Here is a 20,429-nt window from a genome sequence, read left to right as displayed (position 1 = left end):
AGCTGCTTCGTCTTGATGTTATTCTTTATCAAAAGATACCCCAACGCTTTTCCATTTCAAACAAGCACTCTCTTCTAACCACCATCCTAGTAGCCAATGTTGTTATTGTTGTTGTTGTTGTTCTTTTTCTTCTTCTTCTGTGGCTTTTATAGCGGACTACAACCCCAAAAGGTGTATTTGGACGGGTTGAAAAAAAAAAGGTACAAAATCTAATCCATACGTGATAGGGAAACTAACTTAATCCACCCAAATAAAAATAGTAAATTGACAAAAACAAAACAAAACTCCCACTTCTCCATATCTCCTTCTCAGGCTAGGGCCTGAGAGTACGGCTTGTGACAATATTCCCTGTTCCTCCGCCGACAAATCTTTCACTCCCAGGAAATGCTCCGCCGCATCCACAATAATGTATTTTTTTCCTGCACCTTCTCTCCACCTTGGCAATGCCATCGATCACCATAGCTATAAAGGCCACCTTCTTAAAAATATCAAGGTCCTGCTAGTGAAAGGCAAACCCCTGCAGCATGTAGTGAAGCCTATCCACCAGCATGGACTTTTCAGGAGCACCATTCAAACCATCAACACTTTAAACAACTGCTGCATATGAAATGCTCTGGACAAGCCTAACTTTGGCCACCTCATTTTCTTTCACCCTTGTCGGGCATTGAAATGACGTGGCTTCATGGTTCCCACCACAATCGCAACATGTCACATTTTCATCACTTTTATAACACATGATGTGATGTTTTCCACAACTTGGATATCTCGGTTTCTCCCGTCTGCAAACACTTGAAATAATGACCAAAAGCTTTACAGTGATCCCACTGCATTGGTCTTGGGATAAATGCTCTGACTGTGTAGTTTATATACCCCAACTGCATTTTAGTAGGGAGAAACATCAAATCAAAAAACAAAAGAACAGAAAAACTCTTCACTTCATCATCATTCACCACACGATTCATCCGATGTGCATCAATCACTGCAGGAATATTTTTAATCTCTTCAACATCATGTCAGATATTATCATCTTGAGGGGTGCCCTGTTCCAAAGAGACACACACAACACGTCAAACTTATCAAATCGGTTGAGACACAGCACACGTTCCTTCTGATCCGCAGAAGTACAAAAAATCAAAACAAGCCCGCCTCTTGTGATCCTCACAGCCTTCACTTTACCCATAACACACTCCACCAGTGTGGATAGCTCAAATGGATTCTTCAAGATTGGTATTTCGATCAGCTGCTGCTCAAGTAACAAACCACACTCCTACAAGATATGAAGAGACATTCTCAGCACTGTACAATACTTTTCTCTGTTTCCATTCTTTTGGACAATACTCCAATTCTCCTTCATTCTACCACCATTAGATTCACAATCCACTTCAGCATCCGCCTCCACCACCTTTCCACATTGTGGCCTCTCCAGGTTCCAACAGGTGGTTCTTCTTCTTCTTCTTATTCTATGCTATATTGGCGATCACCCAATTTAATATGCATTCTGCCACCTACTGTGCGGGATGGAAACATGATTCCAAAATATGGAAGAAAATAAAACAAAAAATACCAAACTACCAAAATATAAATAAACTAAACCAAACAACTTTTTAAAAAATAAATAAATAAATAAAACACAAATCTGTTCCCTACACAGGCTCAAGGGGAACCTGGGAGGACGGGCCACCTTTTTAACACCCAGGATATCAAACATTTACTGCAGGCTGTGGTGTGTCCACCACCATGTCTTTACTAGCATCAATTGTTTTCTCAATTCTTTTAATCGCCTCCACATAGGAGATTCGATTGACCGCTCTAACTTTTGCCACCTCAATCTCCGTCACCCTTACAGGGCACTTCAGGTAATTGGGATCATGATCCCCACCACAATTGCAACACCGTCGTCCTTCTACACACCGTTCTTCAATATACTCTGTCTGTCTGCACACACTTGAAACATGGCCAAATCCTTTACAATTCTACAACTGCAATGGTTTGGGGACAAAAGCTCTTACATAACCAAGCTTCACATGCGTAGGTACTTGCTCTTTATAAAAAAAAACAGGACATACAGCATTTCTTCTCTTTCTCCATTTAACCAGTGAGTCAGACGCCGGGCACCAATCACACCAGGAATTCTCTTCAGGGATTTAACCTGAACATCCGTCGTCACCCCTGAGATGACTCCTTTGACCGGTGCTCTACTGCGAAGTTAAAACCACAAACCTTCTGTTGTCCGGATTCTTTTGAGGCTCACTGCAATCTTCCTCTGTTCTTCAGAAATACAATTAATCAAAATAAGACCACTCCTGGTCACTCTGACAGACTCCACTTTTCCCAAAGAGTACTTCACCATTTTCAACACCTAAAACGGGTCTTCCACATATGCACCCCTACTCAATAAACACATCCCAACAAGAAGTGATTCATTATAATTCATACAAGTATCATCCACTCCAATTTTAGACTATTTCCTTTTTTTCCCCCAGTTTTCGAAACTACTGTTGTCCTTTCAGAACATTTATCTTCACCAACTTTGCTCAACGCTCTGCTTGATTCAAACTCTTCATCCATCTTTCCCCAACCATTTTCGAACCCTGCTTCTTCTTCTTCTTCGGGATTGGGATCGCATCTGACTTAAAGGTTCATACACCGCCACCTTCTGTACTAAAGTGTGAGGCCAGTCACGGCTGACCTACATTAAATTCTCTTCATTATTCCTGTTTCTAAAAGGAAAAACATGCACCACCTAACCCTACACCACTATTTCATCAAAATTTAAATCACCACCCCATTTACCCTAACCCTAATCCTAAAATTGCATACATCCAGGTACTTCTCTGCAGCTGCCACCTAAACTCATGAAAACCCCACTAACCCATTCCACTACTTTGACCCTATTAGCTCCTGCTCTAAGCTCAAATCTCGTATACCCAAATACTTCTCTGCAGCTGCCACCACAACATATATTCTCTGTGATTTACGTTCCATTTCTGCGGTACAGTTAATAACCATTGCTATGAACGCTAAGAAGCCAACCTTACTGAAGCATAACTCACTTGTTGCCCTAACTGTTAGGACTTTTAGGAATAAATGACGAAACAATATTCCCATTATAAATAGAACTATAACTAAGTAAACTTATGCTCTGTTTTATTATATCTGATTAACAATATGAATTCATAAGTGAGGGATTGTGGAGCCTGAAACAGGGGGTAATTAAATTAAATAAATACCATTCCAGCCAGGTTGGAGAAGATTGGAAGTTGGGGTTTTTAACTAAGCAGAAAAGGTCATTAACCTATGGTTGAACCGACACAACTTAGACCTGGGATGTTTAGATAAGGCAGTGAGTGCTTTCCCAGGTTTTCCGTTAACTGGAACTGTCAGCTAAGTGGTGATGGATAATGATGAGGAGTCAAGAGTTAATTCAGTTATATTGTGTGTCATGTGTGTGCGCTAGTAGTCGGAATGAACTTTTAAACCTGCTTTGTCTTGGTCGAGAGGAGGAGAATCATTCTAGAACCAATGACGTCATATTTTGTATATAAACTGTTGTTCGTGGTTACATGGCAGCGCGCTCCGAGAATAAATACTATTATCTATTTTTGATAAGACTGGTCTCCGTCTATTTTATACAAATAAGAATCTTACAAATTCTCATAAAATAGACTAAGTGAATTCAATTAATGAAAACATATTGGAAAAATGAAATTATACCAACACTAACCCTCTGTGCTGGCACAAATCTACTACTATCCCTCACCCTTGACCCATCCTCCTCCACTCTCTTCATTACCTCAGCATACACCCTCTGCACTATTCGGACTCTGGCCACATCAACCTGCCTCTCTCGCACCTTACACCGCCGATCCGCCGGCAAGATGAGCACCCCTACCATTGACACACAACTTTATCCACCAAAACTATACCTCTGTCCCATGCCCTCCTGCACAATTCACACATCTTGGAATCTCCTTCCTACACACTGCTGCAACATGACCATGAAACTCTAACAGGATAACTGATATATCCTAACATGACTTTGTCTGGTAGAGGCTCTGACAGGCTTGGGTTACCGGTGGGGAGCGTAGTAAAACTCTAAAGGGCTGACAATGATTCCTCTGTTTTACTACGCTCCCCACCGGTTCTACGTCGCACCAAACGGCGGGCATCACAAACACCAGGAATTTTCAACTTAAATTGCTCCACCTCCAAACTTAACGCTACTCCTTTCTATGATGCCCTGTTCCTAAGAGCAAAGCAAGAAACAGATATTGACCCAAGTTACGTAACCCAAGCCTGTTCCCTCTGTTCAGAAGAAACACAAACAAATATCACAAGTCCACTACAGGCTACCTTCACTGATTCAACTGCTCCCAACTCCTTTCTCACCCACCCTGAAACCACAAATAGATCAGCCAAAAGGCAAGGGTCCACTTTCTCCAAAAATGTAACTCCTACTGGTCCAGATTCTTCTTTATCATGTCTGATGCCATTCTTCCTAAACATTCATCTTCCCAATTACACTTGGCTCTTCATCTTCCTCGCTGTGTATAAACACATCTATCCGTTCTCCACGCTCTTGCTGCACCTTCATCCACTACATTGCTTGTAGAGCACGCACTGATGGCGCTCCTCCAAACCCAACTTCTGTTAATTAGCCCACTTAACAAGTCTGGCTATCGCTGACCTCTCCATGCTTCCTTCACCTTACAAACATTTACCACACCGACGACTGACTATATTACCCCAACCATGCTTCTAATATGGAAATAATAATGTCCCATAAATACTTTAATATTTTAAATTCTTCAGCATTTTGCTTCGATAGGCTATCAATTTATGACGTGGAAATGTCTCAATGTATTTATTTTGTCTCAAAGAGTCTCTCTCTCACACCATCGCACAAACACACCCTTTCTGGGCGGTGCAATGCTTAATAGGCTATGCTCTATCTATCCTGAGGGAGTTGCAGTGATCCTCCTAGCTACATTTTCCCCAGCAGATCCGAGCACATTAGATGTGTTTGTCATTGGAAAGGGTTTCATTTCTATAAAGTAAGTACCGTCTATCAACAGATAACAGATTAACATATATATTTACGCTTAACAGATGGTTGTTCTAAGAATAAGGAAAGCCCACAAAAGACGTTATGCACTTCTATGTTTGAGCATTGTTGGCTTCATCATGTACCGGTACCTGGGGTAAGTAAGATAATAATATTTGACTTATTATTCATTCTATGGCATGTTTTATGAGCATGAATTGATAGACTGAAAAAATGTTTTGTCTTCACTTCAATGATTAGCCCTACTCTGAAGTATTGGACTTTTGCACAGTGCCCTTTTCTATCCAGTATGTAAAAAGGATGAATACAACTGTGTGTGGTTTCATGCATATCATTTCTTGATAGTGGATAACACAAAAGTACCTTATTTTATCCATATTATCTATTTATAAGATTGGAGGACTATGTCCCATCTGGAACTTCAGCAAACTTGGGGTCTAAAAATAAAAAAAAATCTCCAAGCACAAGGCTATGAATTGGAGTAGCCTAGAAAGGAGTGCTACTTGTGTGGTGACCTGTATTGTTCAATGTTTATTGACCCAAATCTATGTGACACGGACAATTCTTGCCTAGTACTGCGCCCGGAGGCAGGAGAATGAGCAGGAGAGTAGGTTTGAGTGCCAACTCGTCCCAGTTCACCTTGGAGGGAGAAACATTCCGTATTCTGGGGGGATCCGTCCACTACTTCCGGGTCCCTAGAGCCTACTGGAGAGACCGCCTGATGAAAATGAAGGCTTGTGGCATCAACACCCTCACTACGTAGGTAGCATACAACCACTAAGGCAATCACTACCTTTGACCATCTGAAATGGCATGCTATTCATAGAGCACTACTTTTGACCAGAGTCCTATGGGTCCTATGGGTCCGAGTAGTGCACTATACTGAATAGGGTTCCAATTTGGTCGTAACTTAAGCCTACAGTACAATAGTTACTAATAAAATAAAATAAAATTTGATTTGTCACACGCTTTGTAAACAACATGTGTAGACTAACAGTGAAATGCTTACTTACGGGTCCTTTTCAAACAATGCATAAGTAAAGATAAAAATAAATACATTTGAAATAGTAAACCGAGGAAGTGAATAACGAATAACAATAATGAGTAAAAAAAACTTTGTCTGTACACAGGGAGTACCAGTACTGAGTCGATGTGCAGGGGTACAAGGTTGTTTATGTAGCTATGCATATATACAGTAGGTAGGGGTAAAGTGACTAGGCAACAGGATAGATAATAGACAGTAACTGCAGTATATGTGGTGAGTGTGAAAGTGTTTGTGTGAGTGTGTGTGTGTAGCATCAGTATGCATGTGTGTGTGTGTGTGTGTTCAGTGTGCCTGTGGCATCAGTATACATGTGTGCGCATGTTATGTGTGTGTGTGTGTGTGTGTGTTGTAATAGTTCATGACTGGTCATTTGTTGGGCGATAATGAGGAGCATTCTGTTTATCTTGCAGATATGTACCATGGAGCTTACATCAGCCAGAGAGAGGGGTTTTCCACTTTCAAACAGAGTTGGATTTAGAGTAAGGACCCCCTGTTCCTCCTCTTCACCATTTACAGTTGAACGTTTGCAGCTTTCCATTGCTCTATACAAACACAAACAATTGCCTTTCATCTTATTTATCCCCCTGGCATTAATACTCAAACGACTGAAATGTATTGGCAATTTCATTCTACATCTTTTGGCATCAGGTGTTGTTATTACTCGAGCTGCCATGCTCATGGGAGTGAGTAGCAGATGCACTATCCTGACAACATCCAATGCATCTCCACAACAACAGCGCTTGCTGTGCAATTAATGGCACTGAGGTCAGGTCACATGATTTATCATGTTTCCAGGGGACTTGGGTTCACACCAATTTCATATGTCTATGGTTCACAGAATATTTGCAAATCTGTTGCTTAAGTGAAACTTACACTCCAAAATCAGACCTCAGTCCAGAAGTGGACTTATTTTTATATCTGAAAAGTACTGACAATTTTTGGTACAGAGTGATGTCCCTGTTTGTTTTTGCCACTGGTGTTGAAGTGAAGTAAGTGGTGTACCTGACTGATTATAACTCTTCATCGTGCCTTGTTTTCCCAGAGCCTACATTAACTTGGCTGCTGAGGTAGGACTCTGGGTGATCCTGCGTCCAGGGCCATACATTTGCTCTGAGCTCGACCTAGGAGGGCTACCGAGGTCAGTCAGCTGTCGGTCTATCTATTTGTATGTTTGCCTGTATATCTGTCTGTCTGACCTTCCATTTTTAAACCACTGCATTTGGAGTTTGGTGAAATTGAGGGCAACGGAGCCATCCATTTTGAATAGGAGACTCTGTCCTACACTACTTTACTGTTGAATTGTCTACTCTGAGGCAACATTCCTCAGTAAATGTAATAAGGAAGTCGGAGCGTGTAAATGTGTTTTGCACAGAGGCACTTGATCTAGCAACACAAGGTACCATTTTGATTGTAATATGCGACCATGGGGACCAGGGTAAACAACTTATGCTATACCCCAGGGAGGAGTGGATTGGCTGTCTTCTACCTTTCTGTCCTCCTGGGAATATGACTCAACAGTTCATGAACAGTGAGTTTCACTGACTACAACACCCCCAATTCTCTTTCTCCCTGGCAGTTCTAATAATACTTTTCCACTCTCTTTTCTTCCCTCGGTTAAGTTGGCTTCTTCGTGACGAGAGTATGAGGTTGAGGACTACTCACCCAGGATTTGCTGAGGCAGTCAACACGTTCTTTGACAAGCTCATTCCAAAAGTGGTTCCTCTACAGGTCATTACTTGGTTCCTATTCGAATAGAACCTGGCTGTAGCAAAAACTAAAGCTATAGCTAGGGAATACATTAGTGGTATAATTGTCCTATATCATTTGAAAATGTATTTTTGTTTTTTTTCAGTTCAAGAAAGGAGGGCCCATCATTGCTGTACAGTTGGAAAATGAATATGGATCATTTGCAATGGATAACACTTACATGCCTTTCATCAAGGAGGTAATCACACACACACACACACACACACACACACACACACACAATGTAATTACGGTATGTATGGCATTATCCAATGAGGTTTTATAATGTATGGGTCATGTCCAGTATTGGTACTCACTACTGTGTTTCTTCATAGGCTCTACAGTCCAGAGGAATCAATGAGCTCTTACTGACGTCAGATAACCATGAGGGATTAAAGGAAGGGGGTGTGACGGGGGGTACAGTTTATCATTACAGTTGACGCACTTAGAGTCCTTATTTTACACCGTCCTTGTGTCCACATTCACTGATCAAAGTTCTGCTGTCATTTTACAGTATATTCCTTTCATTCCAACCTATCTTATAGTAATCAGAACAGTGAATCTACAGAAACTAAATCAGGGGGACATCAAGTATTTGAATGCTATTCAGGTACGTCTCATCCACTCCACTTGCTCCTCATCTTCATATTAGAACATTTTCAACAAATGCTTAGCAAAGGTTACTAGGAAGATCAGCAAAGTATTTATACATTGGCCACGTTTTAAAATGACACAAGTCTGTATTGATCATGTGTATGTTGTGGACTGTGTATGTATGCATGGCAGCCCAATAGCCCCATGATGGTGATGGAGTGCTGGACAGGCTGGTTTGATGCATGGGGAGACCTCCACCATGTCCTCGCTCAAGAGGGTAGGGTTGTATTTTTAAGCTTACTTACTTACTTCGGCTTTGTCGTGGTCATAAGGTGAACGCACCAATTTGTAAGTCGCTCTGGATAAGAGCGTCTGCTAAATGACTTAAATGTAAATGTAATGTAAATGTCCCTCCATTTCTCCCTGTCCTGAACATTTACATTTACATTTAAGTCATTTAGCAGACGCTCTTATCCAGAGCGACTTACAAATTGGTGCTTTCACCTTATGACATCCAGTGGAACAGCCACTTTACAATAGTGCATCTAGGTCTTTTAAGGGGGGGGGAGGGAGGAGAAGGATTACTTTATCCTATCCTAGGTATTCCTTAAAGAGGTGGGGTTTCAGGTGTCTCCGGAAGGTGGTGATTGACTCCGCTGTCCTGGCGTCGTGAGGGAGTTTGTTCCACCATTGGGGGGGCCAGAGCAGCGAACAGTTTTGACTGGGCTGAGCGGGAACTGTACTTCCTCAGTGGTAGGGAGGCGAGCAGGCCAGAGGTGGATGAACGCAGTGCCCTTGTTTGGGTGTATGGCCTGATCAGAGCCTGGAGGTACTGAGGTGCCGTTCCCCTCACAGCTCCGTAGGCAAGCACCATGGTCTTGTAGCGGATGCGAGCTTCAACTGGAAGCCAGTGGAGAGCGGAGGAGCGGGGTGACGTGAGAGAACTTGGGAAGGTTGAACACCAGACGGGCTGCGGCGTTCTGGATGAGTTGTAGGGGTTTAATGGCACAGGCAGGGAGCCCAGCCAACAGCGAGTTGCAGTAATCCAGACGGGAGATGACAAGTGCCTGGATTAGGACCTGCGCCGCTTCCTGTGTGAGGCAGGGTCGTACTCTGCGGATGTTGTAGAGCATGAACCTACAGGAACGGGCCACCGCCTTGATGTTATTTGAGAACGACAGGGTGTTGTCCAGGATCACGCCAAGGTTCTTAGCGCTCTGGGACGAGGACACAATGGAGTTGTCAACCGTGATGGCGAGATCATGGAACGGGCAGTCCTTCCCGGGAGGAAGAGCAGCTCCGTCTTGCCGAGGTTCAGCTTGAGGTGATGATCCGTCATCCACACTGATATGTCTGCCAGACATGCAGAGATGCGATTCGCCACCTGGTCGTCAGAAGGGGGAAAGGAGAAGATTAATTGTGTGTCGTCTGCATAGCAATGATAGGAGAGACCATGTGAGGTTATGACAGAGCCAAGTGACTTGGTGTATAGCGAGAATAGGAGAGGGCCTAGAACAGAGCCCTGGGGACACCAGTGGTGAGAGCACGTGGTGAGGAGACGGATTCTCGCCACGCCACCTGGTAGGAGCGACCTGTCAGGTAGGACGCAATCCAAGCGTGGGCCGCGCCGGAGATGCCCAACTCGGAGAGGGTGGAGAGGAGGATCTGATGGTTCACAGTATCGAAGGCAGCCGATAGGTCTAGAAGGATGAGAGCAGAGGAGAGAGAGTTAGCTTTAGCAGTGCGGAGCGCCTCCGTGATACAGAGAAGAGCAGTCTCAGTTGAATGACTAGTCTTGAAACCTGACTGATTTGGATCAAGAAGGTCATTCTGAGAGATAGCGGGAGAGCTGGCCAAGGACGGCACGTTCAAGAGTTTTGGAGAGAAAAGAAAGAAGGGATACTGGTCTGTAGTTGTTGACATCGGAGGGATCGAGTGTAGGTTTTTTCAGAAGGGGTGCAACTCTCGCTCTCTTGAAGACGGGAGGGACGTAGCCAGCGGTCAGGGATGAGTTGATGAGCGAGGTGAGGTAAGGGAGAAGGTCACCGGAGATGGTCTGGAGAAGAGAGGAGGGGATAGGGTCAAGCGGGCAGGTTGTTGGGCGGCCGGCCGTCACAAGACGCGAGATGTCATCTGGAGAGAGAGGGGAGAAAGAGGTCAGAGCACAGGGTAGGGCAGTGTGAGCAGAACCAGCGGTGTCGTTTGACTTAGCAAACGAGGATCGGATGTCGTCGACCTTCTTTTCAAAATGGTTGACGAAGTCATCTGCAGAGAGGGAGGAGGGGGAGGGGGAGGAGGATTCAAGAGGGAGGAGAAGGTGGCAAAGAGCTTCCTAGGGTTAGAGGCAGATGCTTGGAATTTAGAGTGGTAGAAAGTGGCTTTAGCAGCAGAGACAGAGGAGGAAAATGTAGAGAGGAGGGAGTGAAAGGATGCCAGGTCCGCAGGGAGGCGAGTTTTCCTCCATTTCCGCTCGGCTGCCCGGAGCCCTGTTCTGTGAGCTCGCAATGAGTCGTCCCGAGCCACGGAGCGGGAGGGGAGGACCGAGCCGGCCTGGAGGATAGGGGACATAGAGAGTCAAAGGATGCAGAAAGGGAGGAGAGGAGGGTTGAGGAGGCAGAATCAGGAGATAGGTTGGAGAAGGTTTGAGCAGAGGGAAGAGATGATAGGATGGAAGAGGAGAGAGTAGCGGGGGAGAGAGAGCGGAGGTTGGGACGGCGCGATACCATCCGAGTAGGGGCAGTGTGGGAAGTGTTGGATGAGAGCGAGAGGGAAAAGGATACAAGGTAGTGGTCGGAGACTTGGAGGGGAGTTGCAATGAGGTTAGTGGAGGAACAGCATCTAGTAAAGATGAGGTCGAGCGTATTGCCTGCCTTGTGAGTAGGGGGGGAAGGTGAGAGGGTGAGGTCAAAAGAGGAGAGGAGTGGAAAGAAGGAGGCAGAGAGGAATGAGTCGAAGGTAGACGTGGGGAGGTTAAAGTCGCCCAGAACTGTGAGAGGTGAGCCGTCCTCAGGAAAGGAGCTTATCAAGGCATCAAGCTCATTGATGAACTCTCCGAGGGAACCTGGAGGGCGATAAATGATAAGGATGTTAAGCTTGAAAGGGCTAGTAACTGTGACAGCATGGAATTCAAAGGAGGCGATAGACAGATGGGTAAGGGGAGAAAGAGAGAATGACCACTTGGGAGAGATGAGGATCCCGGTGCCACCACCCCGCTGACCAGAAGCTCTCGGGGTGTGCGAGAGCACGTGGGCGGACGAAGAGAGAACAGTAGGAGTAGCGGTGTTGTCTGTGGTGATCCATGTTTCCGTCAGAGCCAAGAAGTCGAGGGACTGGAGGGAGGCCTAGGCTGAGATGAACTCTGCCTTGTTGGCCGCAGATCGGCAGTTCCAGAGGCTACCGGAGACCTGAACCTCTTTCCATGTGTTTACCTTCATCTTTCCAGTATATGCAGGATTCCGCAATGATTTGAAAGTAGTAGTCAGTGAAATGACTAATATTCCGTTAGCTTATTCTGTAGTTTTTCTGAAGCTGCTATTCATGAACATATTCTTGTGCCTGTCATTTCCACATTAACATGCTTCTCCAAAATGTCAGTTATTAAATTGTTTGATATCTGTGATGAACATGAATGATCTCTTTGTTCGTCAGATATGGTTTCTGCTGTACGGGAGATTCTGAGACGCGGCATGTCCATCAACCTGTACATGTTCCACGGAGGGACTAACTTTGGCTTCATGAGTGGAGCACTGACAAACCCAATCTACAAGGCACTAATCACAAGCTATGGTATCTTATCCAGATATTTATTACAGGTTTTAGCAGCATTCCAATTTACACTAGTGGCAATGTGTTTTGAAGTTTCCTCTCACAAATGAGTTTTGTATTGTAATATCTTGTATTACACATTGCCACCAGTGAGTGGCAGTGTGTACCAACATGTCATAAGAGATCTTCCCTGCCCCGACTGATGATTGATGTTATCCAGATTATGATGCACCTCTGTCCGAATCGGGAGAATACACGCCAAAGTATCACCTTCTCAGGGATCTATTCAGTCAGTACCACAGTAAGTTGATCACTAAACGTAAAAATAATAATTCAATAGCCCGACTTTTGTCAACTTTAAGGGCTGGTTTTCCAGACCAATAGAGAATCCCCATTGAAAATATGTTCAAATCCAGGGTTAGTTTTACTGTAACCTGAGTCTGGAAGATTGTGTGTGACCTCACTGTCTGATGACTCCCTTGTCCTTGTGTGTCGGAGGTGAGAAGCTCCCTGATATGCCAGCCCTGCGTTGGAAGGAGACGTATGAGCCAGCCATCATGTACCAGCACCTCTCTCTGTGGGACGCCTTGCCCTTCGCTGAGGAGGTATGCGTGTGCATATGTGTGTGTGTGCTGGTCCATGTGTAGGTCGGTCTGTGTGTGTGTGTGCCTCTGTGTGCATATGTGCGTATGTGTGTATGTACTGTATGCGTGTGTATGCGTATGCATGGGTCAGATCTACACCAAACTTACGCTTCACGACTGTGTGTGTGTGAGTGTGGCTCTTTATGTCTCTCTAGCCATTTAAATCACCAACCCCAGTCAACATGGAGAATCTCCCAGTGAACAGTGGGAATGGCCAGTCCTATGGCTATACCCTCTATGAGACCATTATAACCAGCGGAGGCTCCCTCAAGTCTGGAGACAATGTACGGGACAGAGCCCTGGTGAGTCTACACATCCTATAGACACGATGTCTTGTTAAAGTTTATGACACAGTTCTATCACATGTTTTTATTAAAATGGTCCTGTTAATGTGGAAATCTATTATGATTCTCTTATGATAAAGAAGCTGGGAAAATACAGTCACGTTTGAAGGCATTTATTTGACAGATATGAAGTTTGTTTTTAGGTGTTTGTGGACAGACACTACATTGGCATTTTCAAGCATCAGAATCTGGAGCTAGCGGTGCCTGATGGAAAGGTACTGCAAGATGAACACAAGGCCTACTGGAAGCTACTTCCAAATAGTACCTACAAGCTTTTCAAACTTTCATAATTGTCAACAACAAAAAGTATGGAGCCAAATAATGATTTAATATTCTAACTACAGGAGAAACGGACATTGAGCTTACTGGTTGAGAACTGTGGACGAGTTCACTATGGGAAAGCTCTAGATAAACAGCGCAAAGGTGCACACCTATTTTGCCTATATTATTCTACTGTAGCAGAAACCGATAACAATGTCCTTATTTTCAGCTTTGATGCCTTTTTATTGTCTGTGTTGTATTTTAGGTCTCGTAGGTGACATTCTATTGAACAACAGTCCTTTGAGGGACTTCACGATATACAGTCTGGATATGAAAACCAGCTTTATTGATAGGTTTGTATATTTAAATTTTCAACTTGTAGTACTTGTAAACAATCAAGTTCATAAAAAGTCATTTTTATGAGCTTGAGCACTACAGATACCAATCAAGTAAACCCATGTTTGCGTGTGAACATTTCATGGAACACATTTCTGTTGGTGGCCCACTCTTTGATGGTATGCATGTACATATTAAACAGTGTGGCGTTAATATATTTGTGACTATACCTTGAGTAATATCTATTTCAGCCTCAACCAGGCGCCTTGGATGTCCCTTCCACACGTTCCCAGTTTCCCTGGATTCTTCCTGGGAAGAATGTTTACCTACGGCTATCCAAGTGACACCTTCGTCAAGCTACCAGTGAGTAAATACAGTCATATTATACTGTGATACTTTGGCTGTGACACTTGTTATGGTGTGCGTGCTTCTCTCTGATGCTATTGTATGTTTGTTATCGTGGAAGTGGAGCAGGGAAGTCTTGTGATTAAGGGCCTGATTTTCAGACTTAGAAAAACCTCCCACTTGCTGGCAAGTAGATTTCCTCATGGAGTTTTCATTCAATGGTGTTTTCAGTACATTTATCTAAAGCCATCCCTTTAAATACGGTGTACCATTAATGATACTTTTTTTATAGACTCAATATAATATATTGAGATAACGGGTTCAGAATATTAGGGATCAATGAAAGAAAGCCATCTAAACATATGCATATTCAGGGCTTGAAAGGATCTGCAGAAAAGAATGGTAGAAACTCCTCAAATATGGGTGTGCCAAGCTTGTAGCGTCATACCCAAGAAGACTCGAGGCTGTAATCGCTGCCAAAAGTGCTTCAACAAAGTACTGAGTAATGGGTCTAAATACTTACAGTACTAGTCAAAAGTTTGGACACACCTACTCATTCCAGGGGTTTTCTTTATTTGACTATTTTCTATTGTAGAATAATAGTCAAGACATCAACACTATGAAATAACACATATGGAATCATGTAGTAACCAAAAAATGTGTTAAACAAATCTAAATATATTTTATATTTAAGATTCTTCAAAGTAGTCACCCTTTGCCTTGATGACAGCTTCGCACACTCTTGGCATTCACTCAACCAGCTTCATGAGGTAGTCACCTGGAATCCATTTCAATTAACAGGTGTGCCTTGTTCAAAATTAATTTGTGGAATATCTTTCCTTCTTAATGTGCCTGGAGAGCCAATCAGTTGTGTTGTGACAAGGTAGTGGTGGTATACATTTACATTTAAGTCATTTAGCAGACGCTCTTATCCAGAGCGACTTACAAATTGGTGCATTCACCTTATGACATCCAGTGGAACAGCCACTTTACAATAGTGCATCTTAAATCTTTTAAGGGGGTGAGAAGGATTACTTTATCCTATCCTAGGTATTCCTTAAAGAGGTGGGGTTTCAGGTGTCTCCGGAAGGTGGTGATTGACTCCGCTGTCCTGGCGTCGTGAGGGAGTTTGTTCCACCATTGGGGGGCCAGAGCAGCGAACAGTTTTGACTGGGCTGAGCGGGAACTGTACTTCCTCAGTGGTAGGGAGGCGAGCAGGCCAGGGGTGGATGAACGCAGTGCCCTTGTTTGGGTGTAGGGCCTGATCAGAGCTCTATCTACAGGATCTATCTATATAGATCTACAGTATCAATCTATATATATATCTACAGTATCTATCTATATATATATATCTACAGTATCTATCTACACTGTAGATAGATACTGTAGATATATATATATAGATAGATACTGTAGATATATATATATATATATAGATACTGTAGATATATATAGAGATAGATACTGTAGATTCTACAGTATCTATCTCTATATATATCTACAGTATCTATATATATATATATATCTACAGTATCTATCTATATATCTACCTACAGTATCAATCTATATATCTATCTACAGTATCTATCTATATATCTATCTATATATCTTTCTACAGTATCTATCTATATATATATCTACAGTATCAATCTATATATATATCTACAGTATCAATCTATATATCTATCTACAGTATCTATCTATATATCTATCTACAGTGTCTACATATCTACATATCTACCTACAGTATCTATCTATCTACAGTATCTATCTACAGTGTCTACCTATCTCCCTAAAAAAGTGGTGTGTGCATATGTATTCACCCCCTTTGCTATGAAGCCCCTAAATAAGATCTGGTGCAACCAATTACCTTCAGAAGTCACATGATTAGTTAAATAAAGTCCACCTGTGTGCAATCTAAGTATCACATGATCTCAGAATATATATACACCTGTTCTGAAAGGCCCCAGAGTCTGCAACACCACTAAGCAAGGGGCTCCACCAAGCAAGCGGCACTATGAAGACCAAGAAGCTCTCCAAACAGGTCAGGGACAAAGTTGTGGAGTAGTACAGATCAATGTTGGGCCATAAAAAAATATCTGAAACTTTGAACATCCCACTGAGCACCATTAAATCCATTATTAAAAAATGGAAAGAATATGGCACCACAGCAAACCTACCAAGAGAGAGCCGCCCACCAAAACTAATGGACCAGGCAAAGAGGACATTAACCAGAGAGGAAACAAACAGATCAAATATAACCCTGAAGGAGCTGCAAAGCTCCACAGAGGCGATTTGAGTATTTGTCCATAGGACCACTTTAGACCACACACTCCACAGAGCTGGGCTTTACCTAAGAGTGTCCAGAAAAAATCCATTGCTTAAAGAAAAAAATAAGCAAACACGTTTGGTGTTCGCCAAAAGGCATGTGGGAGACTCCCCAAACATATGGAAGAGGGTACTCTGGTCAGATGAGACTTAAATAGAGTTTTTTGGACATCAAGAAAAACACTATGTCTGGCGCAAACCCAACAGCTCACATCACCCTGAGAACACCATCCCCACAGTGAAGCATGGTATACAGAAGATAGCCCCATTTGGTAAAAGATCATGTCCATATTATGGCAAGAACAGCTCAAATAAGCAAAGAGAAACAACATTTTTTAACTTTAAGACATGAAGGTCAGGAACATTTCAAGATCTTTGACAGTTTCTTCAAGTGCAGTTGCAAAAAACCATCGCTATGATGAAACTGTCTCTCGTGAGGACCGCTACAGGAAAGAAAGACCAAGAGTTACCTCTGCTGCAGAAGATAAGTTCATTAGAGTTAACTGCACCTCAGAAATTGCAGCCCAAATTAATGCTTCACAGAGTTCACAGAGTTCAAGTAACAGACACATCTTAACATCAACTGTTCAGAGACTGCGTGAATCAGGCCTTCATGTTCGAATTTCTGCAAATAAACCACTACTAAAGGATACCAATAATAAGAAGAGACTTGCTTTGGCCAAAAAACACGAGCAATGGACATTAGACTGGTGGAAATCTGTCCTTTGGTCTGATTAGTCCAAATTTGAGATTTTTGGTTCCAACCGCCATGTCTTTGTGAGACGCAGAGTAGGTGAACGGATGATCTCCGCTTGTGTGGTTCCCATCGTGAACCATGGAGGAGGAGGTGTGATGGTGTGGGGTTGCTTTGCTGGTGACACTGTCAGTGATTTATTTAGAATTCAAGGCACACTTCACCAGTATGGCTACCACAGCATTCTGCAGCGATACGCCATTCCATCTGTTTTGCTCTTAGTGGGACTATTATTTGTTTTTCTTCAGGACAATGCCCAAAACACACCTCCAGGCTGTGTAAGGGCTATTTGACCAAGGAGAGTGATGGAGTGCTGCATCAAATGACCTGTCACCCTCCACAATCACCTGACCTCAACTCAATTAACATGGTTTGGGATGAGTTGGACTGCAGGGTGAAGGAAAAGCAGCCAACAAGTGCTCAGCATATGTGGAAACTCCTTCAAGACTTTTGGGAAAGCATTCCAGGTAAAGCTGGTTGACAGAATGCCAAGAGTGTGCAAAGCTGTCATCAAGGTAAAGGGTAGCTACTTTGAAGAATATGAAATATATTTTCATTTGTTTAACACATTTTTGGTTTCTACTTGATTCTATATGTTATTTCATAGTTTTGATGTCTTCACTATTATTCTACAACGTATAAAATAGTAAAAAATAAAGAACACCCTTGGAATGAGTAGGTGTGTCCAAACTTTTGATTGCTATTGTATATAAATGTCATTTTTCATTATTATTATTATTTTTAAACAGTTTTAGCTTTGTAGACTAATGAGGGGGGGAAACAATTTAATACATTTTAAGGCTGTAATGCAACAAAATGTTGAAAAAGTCAAGGGGTCTAAAGACTTTCTGAATGCACTGTACATATCATGTTGAAATGTTTGCTTCCATATGACTGGTTTCACATTTGTCTCCAGCGATCATAAGTAAATATCATATCATCTAAAAAAAATGCTATTTGTAATTACAATCCCCTTCTCCAAACTCAATTACCTGGCTCTTATCAATTTCTACATTATAGCGCATGGAGAATGGTGTTATTTCTATAGCAGATGTTTTTCCACTTGGAACCAACCGGTGCTCGACCTTATTCATGGTTTCCTCATGCGTAAAAGGGGTGAAATTATGAGGGTATTAAACCATGGCAGAATACGGCGTATCTGTATACTCACCTCCGCCATACATTTCTAAGATCTCCACCACAAACCAATAGCTGGCTGTCACACGCGTTTTCTCACACACAAGTTCAAGGTCAAAATACGCATAAAGATAAAAGTGCATAAAAAGGGAATAAAGTCCCATAGCTCAAATCTGAATTCCTCCTAAGTGAATTGTAAATAGATACATTTTCTAAGAATGAACTAGAAAATCCCTTGAAAAAAATGTGTTGATAGTACTTATGGTATTGAAGTAGTATGTTTGAGGTGGCTTTCAGCAAGCACATTAATGATTTATGAGGCGTAAACTAAAGGGGTGACAGTAAAGTTATGATGTTGATAATTTTGTAATGCCTATAATAATCTTTGCAGGGCTGGGGCAAAGGGGTAGTCTTCATCAATGGTTTGAACCTGGGGCGCCACTGGTATATCGGCCCCCAGCAAACACTCTACCTCCCAGGACCTTTTCTCAACAGTGGAGTAAACCAGGTAGGACTCACTACAAGCACTCAGTCAGCAACATTATGGTAAAATAAGACATTAAAAGAGATCATACATGCTCTTAGGTTCTTGGTCTTAGGTTCACAAAGCTGTGTTTACTTACAGTCTTGTTCAGTTACCCTCATGTGTTTCTTCATCATCTTCATTTTCATCAACATCATAATCATCATCATGCAGGTCATTGTGTTTGAAGAGCAGGAAGCTGATTATAAAATCACGTTTGAAGAGACTCCTGATCTGGGCATGGCTGTGGACATTCAGTAACTGCATTCCCAAGCTACTGTACTTTTAATAAACAATAATACTGGATGGATCTTATTTTAAATTTTTCTCTGGGACCCAAAATGCTGTAGATTGTATGGGGATAACTCACCATACAATATTGTTCATAATTTTATTGACATAAATATCATCCAAACTGGATTTGTATTGAATCTAGTAACGAGAACAAAATATCACAGCCTAAAAACAAAGCTATTTTCAACTGGAATCATTGTGTTGGCTAAACAAGTCATCAACGTCTGTATGTGTCATGATGACAAGTATTTTGGTTATAACAAATGGCATGTCATGTTAATGATAGCATTCTGGTGACCCTTGCTTCCAAACAAAATGTTATACCTGTATCATCTGACCACTGATTGATAGACTACAAGAGCTTCAGCAGTTTTATTTTAGTATTCATCAAATTGGCAAATATGAGTTAGTGTGCTGTATGTGCTTGGCACTTCAATAATGTATCTTCCCTGAGACCAGGACTGTATAGGACTAATTAATACAAAATTAAACCAATGCTATGATTTTGAACAGAAATTACAATATCAACAAGAATAATAAACCACGTCAAACAAGGAAAGCAAAGAGATGCTGACATACTAAGTACATTTTTATGATCGTATTTACATATAAATATTACAGTGGCAGTTTACAATGCAGAAGTATTCCTTCTGTTTACCTTTGAATATCAAATCAAAGGTCAATAAGTGGCGTTTGGGGTCCAGACTGGTCAGAAAATGACATACTGTATCAAGGGAAGACTATTACTGGCATGTATCCTGTGACTGTAGTATGTGTTGTGAAATAATAATATTGCATTGACTAGCATTATAACATTTATTTTTTATTTTTTAAATAAAACGTTTTCACTGGCAAACGTCCTCACCTATTTTCTGTTGGAGGTGAAACAGCATTTCACACCAAAATGAACATAGGCAGCAGAGCCTGATCTTAAAGTGCTGATACAATCAGTAGTGTTATGTGATCAGTAAACATGTGCAAATGGACAAAAAACAAACAACCAAAAGTCTGTGTGCATCACGCATGTATGTATGTGTGTGTCTGTGCACACGCATTTGTATGTCTGTACACTGTGCACGCCTATCTGTGTCTGTGTATGAGACGTGTCATAATTAGTTATTTGAGGGAGTGTAGCTGTCTGTGTCTGTTCAGTGTTTTACAGTGGAACGTGGGAAGGGTTCATGTCCTCTCCAGATCATTATTTCAGTCAATGCTGACTCGAGTCAGACAAGGACCCCTTTATCCAGG

The 20,429-nt window shown here is 42.3% G+C and overlaps 1 protein-coding gene across 2 annotated transcripts; it reads left to right on the top strand.

Moving 5' to 3' along the window:
* The first annotated feature begins 942 nt into the window (after nt 1-942).
* On the top strand, nt 943-20,007 carry LOC115136035 (beta-galactosidase-1-like protein 2). Of its 2 annotated transcripts, none has more exons than XR_010464921.1 (19): nt 943-5,201; nt 5,639-5,824; nt 6,521-6,589; nt 7,153-7,248; nt 7,730-7,838; nt 7,963-8,055; nt 8,192-8,273; nt 8,402-8,466; nt 8,643-8,727; nt 12,099-12,236; nt 12,436-12,516; nt 12,714-12,820; nt 13,015-13,161; nt 13,347-13,418; nt 13,548-13,626; nt 13,730-13,817; nt 14,052-14,163; nt 17,476-17,694; nt 18,756-18,842. XR_010464921.1 is itself a non-coding variant. In XM_029671374.2 (19 exons), the coding sequence occupies exons 1-19, from the start codon at nt 5,110-5,112 to the stop codon at nt 19,146-19,148; spliced, it is 1,905 nt and encodes a 634-aa protein (XP_029527234.1). In that variant the 5' UTR covers nt 950-5,109; the 3' UTR covers nt 19,149-20,007. The 2 variants fall into 2 exon arrangements, 1 of the variants encoding a protein (XP_029527234.1); XM_029671374.2 differs by lacking the exon at nt 17,476-17,694 and adding an exon at nt 19,062-20,007 and having other exon boundaries at nt 950-5,201; nt 18,756-18,872.
* The last annotated feature ends 422 nt before the right edge of the window (nt 20,008-20,429 follow it).

Source organism: Oncorhynchus nerka, linkage group LG10, assembly GCF_034236695.1.
Source record: "Oncorhynchus nerka isolate Pitt River linkage group LG10, Oner_Uvic_2.0, whole genome shotgun sequence".
Taxonomy (NCBI): Eukaryota; Metazoa; Chordata; class Actinopteri; order Salmoniformes; family Salmonidae; genus Oncorhynchus; species Oncorhynchus nerka.
The sequence above is the reverse complement of the archived record's forward strand: the minus strand, read 5'-3'. Positions and strand labels throughout refer to the sequence as shown.

Coding starts and splice junctions, on each gene's coding strand:
- LOC115136035 (XM_029671374.2), top strand. CDS start 5,110: ATGGTTGTTCTAAGAATAAGGAAAGCCCACAAAAGACGTTATGCACTT. Junction 8,467..8,642: donor AGTATTTGAATGCTATTCAG/GTACGTCTCATC, acceptor TATGCATGGCAG/CCCAATAGCCCCATGATGGT. Junction 8,728..12,098: donor CCATGTCCTCGCTCAAGAGG/GTAGGGTTGTAT, acceptor TTTGTTCGTCAG/ATATGGTTTCTGCTGTACGG.